Source organism: Amphiura filiformis, chromosome 6 (genome assembly GCF_039555335.1).
Source record: "Amphiura filiformis chromosome 6, Afil_fr2py, whole genome shotgun sequence".
NCBI lineage: Eukaryota > Metazoa > Echinodermata > Ophiuroidea > Amphilepidida > Amphiuridae > Amphiura > Amphiura filiformis.
Genome location: NC_092633.1, coordinates 27,573,878 through 27,582,899, shown reverse-complemented (window position 1 = coordinate 27,582,899; position 9,022 = coordinate 27,573,878). Strand labels below are relative to the sequence as shown.

Here is a 9,022-nt window from a genome sequence, read left to right as displayed (position 1 = left end):
GCCTCCTGAGGTCCCATTTGTTTGCTTTTATTATTATAGGCCCATTAAAGTATGTTTTCTTTATTTTTACGGGCCCCCTAGGTAACACCCCCTTACACGGTTACACCCCCTTCCTGTCGGCGATACTGCTGTGTTTCAGATCCAATGTGTCAGATAGCTTCAGATCCAATAATTGAGGTTGACTCACGTTTACATTTTGCACCGCTCGGCTTGCCATAATTGTTTTTAGAGCTTTTTAGATTGGTACAATATTATACCGCCGTCATTTTCATACCTTTGAACCCACTGACTTTTTGCCACCGAGAGCTACCAAGTATAATCTGCAAAAGCAAAGAAAAGCTATAAATGGAAATCAACGCATTTAATCTTTTAATATAAATAATGAACTCACAAAAGGTCATACAACCAGGCATTTATAACCACGGCAAGGTGAGGAAATTGAACTGTTGCCGCTATCTTCCTTACTCTGACAGATAGTGACTGCAGACAGTGGTAAGTAGCTGTAAGTGAAAAGGAGTTATTTTTAATATTTTCCTCGAACATATTCCAGTTAAAAAATTAATGCACTGTGTTACGGTCGTCTACATAATATCATGACTACTGAGTTTGGTTGCGGATCCTTTGTGGATGTAAGCCAGCCTTCACGAGCCCTTCACGAGTCTTTCACGTTACATTGCACTTCCATTCGTATCTCTGTTAAATTATTTGGACAATACAGTTCATGTACTTTGTCATGTTTGCTGGGTATATACTCCGCTTGCCTGACGATGAGCCTGTAAAAGAGTATGCATTGTATGCCCATGGCAAGAGGAAACCCGCACGGCAAGAACTTTGTTCTATAGGCCTACATCCAAGTGTCTTTTGGGGGATTCGAACAGCATGTTCAGTCAAGTTCAACTACCAGCAATTGACTCAAGACCGATGTAGCTGCAGGACACTTGTGGTGGCCTGCTCCGAAGCCGAAGGATGATGATGATGTTGGGAGTATTGAAATCGTCTCGCGAACGGATCCCAGGGAATGGATTTATGTGGTGGATGGATGTAGCCTATATACATATCATAGCAAAAATAGCTGTATTAAAGCAGCCCGTTATGTTTGTATACCCTGAGCTAAATAACTTCTATTCTCGGCTTCTATTGCAACCATTATTCTCGTCGTAAACTCACCGAGCATAGCCTATCACTTTCGAAATGTTTCACCAAGATGTAAAAAAATCCCGATGCATTTTTTTTTTATTTGGCAGAAAATGGAGAAATATCTAACCCCGATAGCGATCCGTGCTTTGGGTTTCCAAGCCGTGACAGGTGCCGTGTCCATATTTGCTGGGCTATTTCTTGGCAAAAGGGCCAAACTGTCAGTGACGGAAAGATGGGTAGTAGTCTGGTGGGTATACGATGTTCTTACACATTTTACATTGGTAAGTTGGTCATGATTTAGGAAAATGTACATTGTATAAAAATGAAGGGTTGTTTTAAATTGACACAATGCTATTATGAATCTATCATCTATTGTTTTGAAAATTACACAACTTGTTTAACATTTTACCCAACCCAAAATATCACTGAATATTGTGTACAATTTAAAAATAAGTGTGGATTTTTAAACAGCAGTAAATGTTTTAATTTGATAACAGTAGGCCTATTTTTATATGCCCATAGCCTCTTGATTACTTTCTGATGCTGTGGAAACAGGGAATAAGCATATGCCTATACCATCTTCCCTTGTCATTGCTTGTGCATGGGAATCCAAGTGTTGGAAAGCGTGCATTAGTAACAAAGTTGCTTGAGCAGGCCTTTTAGCTAATGAGCTATTATAATATCCCTGCAGGCCCGATACGATACAGTTTACCTGTCAATATCATGGTGTACTTTATACAAAAGGGCACATCGACTGTGTCGAGACCGCTCTTATCAAAAACTTTGCTCAGCTTCAATTGAAGTTCGGTAAACTTTTTTTTTATCTGGGTTCAAGTTTGAGCTTTGGATGTTAATTTTTTAAATGGTAAAAACCATTAAAACCAGTAATGACTATTCAGGTTGTTGCCCGAGTTGTTATATATATACCTGAATTAGTCGTCGATGGTTAAACTCAATTCTAACCAAAATCTATAATTAAAATAGCAGATTTTTTGTCAGTTTGTGTACGCTATTTTCGTTCTAATTTTCCCTTCCTCTATAGGAACTTCCGTTTTTATATTTGGCTTGGACAGATACGACCAAAACGGCAATTGGCTTCGTTCCAGATGTATGTAAGTGCTATATTTTGAAACTAAGATATAGGGTTGGTACATATTTTGAGGAGGGTAAAAAATAATAATTGTAATTTTGTAAAATACTATAAAACGTATTATAGGAAAAAAAGCGTCACAACATTTTTAAAATGCTATTTTAAAATTTTGCAAAACAATTTGTCAACACATGTTTAAGGTTGGTCTGAACCCTGGAATTATGGAAACTTTCGGGCCTCATAACTTCTAAATTGTTTGTCTAAAGTATATAAAAGTATACATATTTAGAATGGCAAAGACTGGATAAGTTCATCTGTGAGGTCAAATTTGGGCCAAAATGGCACTTTTGGCTTTAAAATCCCCAAATAACGAGTTTTTGGCCCACTTCTTTTTGTGCACCGTAACAAACAAATTCTTGGGCCAAAATGTAATTTTTATTAATTTTTAAAAACTAGATCAAAATATCTAGGACCCGTTTTTTCATTTTTTTGAATTTTGACCAATTTCACCAAAAATATTTGAAATTTGTGCCAAAATCGGGCTTTTTATGATTTTTTGAAAAATCAACATTTTTTGACCATTTTTGGCGCAAATTTCTCAAAGTTAGTCGAAATTCAAAAAAATGAAAAAACGGGTCCTAGATATTTTGATCTAGTTTTTAAAAATTAATTTAAAAAAAATTTTGGCCCAAGAATTTGTTTGTTACGGTGCACAAAAAAGAAGTGGGCCAAAAACCATTATTTGGGGGATTTTGGGCCAAAAGTGCCATTTTGGCCCAACTTTGACCTCACAGATGAACTTATCAAGTCTTTGCCATTCTAAATATGTATACTTTTATATACTTTAGACCAACAATTTTGAAGTTATGAGGCCCGAAAGTTTCCATAATTCCAGGGTTCAGACCAACCTTAAGGCGATTTAATACCCTGATTTTCATCAGTACCCATCTTCTTTTTTTTATTGCAAATTTATAAAGTATATTTATATGTTCATCATCTCATGTCCTGAATTTATAAAATATCTCTACATACAAAGTGGTATTAGACCATTTTAGAAAATCATTTTAGCCCTATATATTTTTTTGTTTACTGTATCCTGGTAACTGAGATGTATGTTTCATAACAAACCATAATATATTCTATTGAACATGTCCAAGTAGAATACATGAATAGAATACATTAAATCCTTTGTTATACTATCTATAGAAATATACTCACTGATTATAACACTGAATAAATTAAATAGGCCTAAATAATCTCTTCCACATAGACAATTAATACTACACCATGTATGTATCTTCTATAATATGTTGTTAGGAAAAGAGATTAAAAAAGGCTATAAGGTCATCAAAGGTCAGGTTATAGGTCAATTGGTTCAGGTCAAATTCAGGCATCAATTTTGAATACATGTGATAGTCTGTGATATCATACATGTCATAATGAGGCATCAATTTTGATATTTTGTCTGTTACTGGATATATAATGGAAATGTGTGAGGTGGATATACTAAAATACCTTGGGATGTAAATGGTGAGTACAATTTAGATTGCCTAGTTGAGTTGGATTGGGCAAATAAATATAAAATAGTTACCAAAATCACAAAAATGAAGCTTACGGAAAACTACCTATAATATGGTGGTATAGGTGACAAAAAATACAATCTTTTTCAACATTGCTGTAGTGTGGTTGTGGTAACCTGTTACCTATGGCTTAATTAAGTTTCAGTGACATAGTGTTGCAAGTTCAAAATACAAAATATAGCTCGACATTGAAAATAGAAGCATTTTAACCGGTTCGTTTTAAATTTTTGATAGTTGTGGAGCGCCAAGTTCATGAAGTCATAAAAGAAATCAGGGACCACTTATTCCCATTTTACATATCAACATTATTTTCCTAATGTGTTAGCAACACATATCCAAAATTTTAACGAAATTCGTTGATAGTAAGCTTTCCAAAATGAAGTGAATTTAAATCATCAGTGATGTACCTCCTTTTGGCTTCTATCTTCAAAAGCATGTAAGCTACATTGATACCGATGCCACCAATAAAACGAGAAGATTTGCCCCTTCATTTTGCATACCACTTTGTCCATTTTTTTTGTAATTTCTTCACAAAATGCAAAAAAATGCAAATAAATATATATTGGTGGAGTACCCCTTAATGCAAGTTTTCACAAAATTATGAAAATAATGTTTTCTGAATGTTCAAACGTTTTCAACCCGACATTAACACGTTTTCTGTAAAACGTAGTGGCGTACCTGCATGTTGGAGAGCTTTGGAGGGAGGTAGCCCAACTTAGTTCCCAAAACCGACAAAAAAAAAGAGAACAAAAAAAAAAAGAAAAAAAGAAAGAAGAACAAAACAGCTCTACAACTGCGAGGCTGAGGGCGGGGCCCAAATTTCGCCGAGCGGCGGTCCGGCGGCACCATGTATACGCCACTTGTATGGAGTGGATCTTTGCAAACCTGTTAGTGCGCGCAGGTAGCCTACTATAAATTGGAAGATCAAGTTACACTGTTCTGTCATGGATTTCTTCTGTCAACCGCTCAGGAAAGCCCAGAAAGCGTATAGCATCTCTCATCCGAACGGACAAACGATCAAGATCCCAGATGAAGTGCACTTTAGTAATATATAGGCCTACATACAACCCTTAATATTCAAGCTCTTTTTACTGTATACACAGGGCGTGAGTATTCTTTGGCTGATAGACGCTATGTAGATGCCGAGGCCAATACGGTTATAGTTGAGCTTTTAACAGTGTTCTTCGGAGCTGTGTTGGCAGTTTTCATCATCGAAGCAATTTTTAATCCAAAGTGGTATCGACACTATCTACAAATTTGTGTCTGCATGGCATATCTCTACGGAGGTAAGTTCCGTGTAACATGATTAATTAATGTAATTGAGTAATCACTCAGTTGACTGATTGACTGATTAATTGATTATTTGATTGACTGATTGAATGATTGATTGTTGATGGATGGATGGATTGATTGATACATTAGGATCTACTTTGGCTCTGGTGTGATTGGTGGATTGACAAAATAAAAAGGAAGTAGTGTTTCATATAGAGAGTAAAACCAAATATCCTGAAAAAGAAGAGCTAATTGAAGGAAACCATTATATTATCCTGATAAAAAACATCAAACAAACAAACAAAGAACTTGGTTGAATATAGTTTTCTATAAACAAGAAGAGTAAACAAGCAACAAACAAAATTCTCTTTTCCTATATCTCTGCAGATGCCATGTACTTCGGAGCTGAGATGTGGTCGGGGTGCGAGAATTTGGCAACCGACGACAAATACTACTTCTGGGTCTACTTGATTTTCTTCAATTTCCTCTGGGTCATCTTTCCGTTGCTGTTGCTATGGCAATCCTGGAATGCTATTCGAGATGTCTACAAACGGGCAGAGCGAAATAAAAAGAAATGATGGACCTGTTACACGTAATAATTATCTTGCCCAATACATAAAGAGGACTAATAAAGAGAATAAAATAATTAATTATATTCTCATGTGAAGAGAATTATAAAGCAAGTAATTCTCCTTCTTATGATTACATTTAAAAAAAATGGACGAAAAGAATAAAGCGTTAATATTGCAAAATTTCGCGCGCACTTGTTCTGGTAAATATTTAAAATTTTGGTCGGTTTTGCACTGATGAAAGTGTCGGGGTCACGTGAGGGTGGGGGGTGGGGGGGGGTGTGGTGTGGTTCTTGATACAAGAACTCTAGACGGTGATATCATGTTTTTTGTCGGTACATTGTGCCACCCCTTCTGAAAACCTGGATACGCACTTGGCACAGGCCCGAACACAGGCTGATAAATCAACGTTGAATCGACGGCTGAAATCGACGGTCGAATTCAAAGTTTGAGTCAACGTTGTATCGACGTCGATGTGCCGATTACTCGTTGCTTTCAAATGAACTTTTAATCGGACTTTTGATGACCCCACCCCCGCGAACAGATTTTCGTTTATAGGACATCATCTTTTTTGGTTGTTCCCTTCCTACTTCTCTTTGATCCCCGTTTGTTCAGTACGACAGCAACTTCGTGACCTCTTTTGTTCGACAGAAAATTTATACGGGTTGGTGAACACGGGTTACGTAACTAAATGTTGAAAATTTGGCCGGCAAACATGTTTTAGCGAAATAGCTCCAGAAATGGGAGACACGGGTCGTTTTTGCTTAAATTGCGTACCATGATCACGGATAAGATACCAAACATTTGTGCAAAGAACAAAAAAAAAGTGGCAATATCGTGTTTCACCACCCGATGACGTCATCAATAAATTTGACCCCCTAGCTTACTGAAAAAAAGTAATAACATAAAATCATCTTAAATGACCTCGAATGAATGTCAGAAATAAAATTCCTCTTAAAAAGGACAAGTAGCGACCAAAATGATTCATTAGTATGACCTCGAATGAATGTCAGAAATTAAATTCCTCTTAAAAAGGACAAGTACCGGTAGCGACCAAGATGATTCATTAGTCTCTTTAATACTAATCGTGTTTTACCACCCGTCGCCTATACTCGTTGTAGAAAACCTCTGTACAATGGTATAGGGACGGGTGGTTAAACACGATTAGTATATAAGATCATGCTATCAAGACACTATATACTAATCGTGTTTGGCCACCCGTCCCTATACCTTTGTACAGAGGTTTTATACAACGAGTATAGGCGACGGGTAGCGAAACACGATTAGTATATATAGTGTCTTGGAAAGTTTCAAGCTTCATACTAACCGAATTGTTTTATTTTTTAACGGATTAAAGTCAAAATATATCTATTTTGAAACTTAAACTAGATTAAAGCTGCATTGTGTAATATTTAGATTTATTCCGTTGCATATATTGTCTTGGATATATCAAGATTTATACAAAATATTTTTGATCAGATTTAAAACGGATTAAAAAGTCAGAAATTTATTTTAAAATGTATTTAAATGTTTTAATATTTTTAAAATAGGTATATGACATTCTGTCATATTTAGGTTTATTCCGTTATCGAAAATAGACACTTTTTAAATATTGTAAGTATTTAAAATGTTTTATTTCAAGCATGATAGGTCTATATGCCTAACTAAAACACGGGTAATTAAAAATCTGCGAAAATGTGTAGAATTTTCCCCACCCGTAGATCACTCTTTCCTTCTTGCTTAACCTTCTTCCCCCCCAAACTACCGAGCCCCTCTTTTGCTGGTATAAATATCCCCAAAAGAAATCCCTTTTCTCACCCTCCGGCGGTTACTAATTAAATTTGTTGATATCCAAGGCACTATATACTAATCGTGTTTCACCACCCGTCGCCTATACTTGCTGTATAAAACCTCTGTACAAAGGTATAGGGACGGGTACTAACACGATTAGTATATAAGCATGATACTATCCACGGCCCTATTAATTAAAGATTGTTACTATTTCTGATCTTGGATAGTATCAAGCTTTATCCAAATTTCCGAATTTTATGAACGGAATAAACTGAAAACATTGTATTATATTTAGTTTGAAACTTAAAATAGATGAGCAATATTATGTCATGTTTTGGTTTATTCCGTTATCGAAAATAGACACTTTTTCAACATTGTTAGTATTTAAAAATGTTTTATTTTAAGCATGATAGGTCTATTATACTAATCGTGTTTCACCACCCGTCGCCTATACTCGCTGTATAAAACCTCTGTACAAAGGTATAGGGACGGGTGGCCAAACACGATTAGTATATAGGGCCGTGGATAGTATCATGCTTATTATACTAATCGTGTTTGGCCACCCGTCCCTATACATTTGTACAGAGGTTTTATACAGCGAGTATAGGCGACGGGTGGTGAAACACGATTAGTATATAGTGTCTTGGATATCAACAAATTTAATTAGCAACCGCCCGGAGGGGGAGAAAAGGGGATTTCTTTTGGGGGATATTTATACCAGCAAAAGGGGCTCGGTAGTTTTGGGGGAAGAAGTTAAGCAAGAAGGAAAAGTGATCTACGGGTGGGGAAAAATTCTACACATTTTCGCAGATATTTTAGCACCCGTAATATTTAATGGCAATGATCTATGGGGGGAAAGGGTATGGACGGAATTACTGTATTATTAGTGTTTGTTTTTAAATGTTGTCATTCAACGAATAAAATAATATTGAATAATAACAGATTGAGATTGAACTGAAACTAAATTAAAGCATTTTTTTTTTATTGTGTGATATTTAGATTTATTCCGTTACATATATCTACTGTAGAAAAGACGTAATAATCCGATTAACTATCACAGCAATAGATTAATATAATTTTGGACTATCGCCCTGTACTACGACCTTCACATGGTACCTATGCATTGAACCATGTTATGTTGATTACTCGCGCCGCACCTGTAAGATTAGTATCGTTGAAAAGAGTGGCATTGTATTTATTATATGATTAACATGCACAGGTGCAGTGCAATCTGCTTCTAGCGCAGGCCGATACAGTTATTGTATTCATCTATAATTGCTATGGTAGTTAATCCGATTTATTATGTCACTTCTACAGCGAATTGTCTTGGATCATACATTTTGTACAAACTGTCCTTGATCAGATTTAAAACGGATTAAAGTCAGAATTTGATACCAACATTTTAGTTTAAGGTTTTAACTTTTTTAAATAGGTACGTGACATTCTGGCATATTTTGGTGTATTCCGTTTTCGGAAATAGACAATTTTAACATTGTTAGTTATTTCAAGCATGATAGGTCTATTATTTGCCTAACTAAAAGCCGGGTGATAAAAAATCTGCGAAAATGCGTAGAATTTCCCCC

General features: G+C 35.8%; 1 protein-coding gene across 2 annotated transcripts; it reads left to right on the top strand.

The window, feature by feature from the left end:
- Positions 1–270: 270 nt before the first annotated feature.
- On the top strand, positions 271–5,903 carry LOC140155205 (emopamil-binding protein-like). 2 transcript variants are annotated; one of them, XM_072177947.1, is made up of 5 exons: positions 271–502; positions 1,245–1,418; positions 2,180–2,249; positions 4,911–5,093; positions 5,467–5,903. In XM_072177947.1, exons 2-5 carry the CDS (start codon positions 1,248–1,250, stop codon positions 5,655–5,657), a joined length of 615 nt encoding a protein of 204 aa, XP_072034048.1. In that variant the 5' UTR covers positions 271–502; positions 1,245–1,247; the 3' UTR covers positions 5,658–5,903. The 2 variants fall into 2 exon arrangements, with proteins under 2 accessions (XP_072034048.1, XP_072034047.1); XM_072177946.1 differs by having other exon boundaries at positions 273–492.
- The last annotated feature ends 3,119 nt before the right edge of the window (positions 5,904–9,022 follow it).

Excerpts from the sequence above, each read along its gene's own strand:
- LOC140155205 (XM_072177947.1), top strand. The coding sequence starts at position 1,248 with ATGGAGAAATATCTAACCCCGATAGCGATCCGTGCTTTGGGTTTCCAA. Across the intron at positions 1,419-2,179 it reads TTCTTACACATTTTACATTG|GAACTTCCGTTTTTATATTT; the intron begins GTAAGTTGGTCA and ends CTTCCTCTATAG. Across the intron at positions 5,094-5,466 it reads CATGGCATATCTCTACGGAG|ATGCCATGTACTTCGGAGCT; the intron begins GTAAGTTCCGTG and ends ATATCTCTGCAG.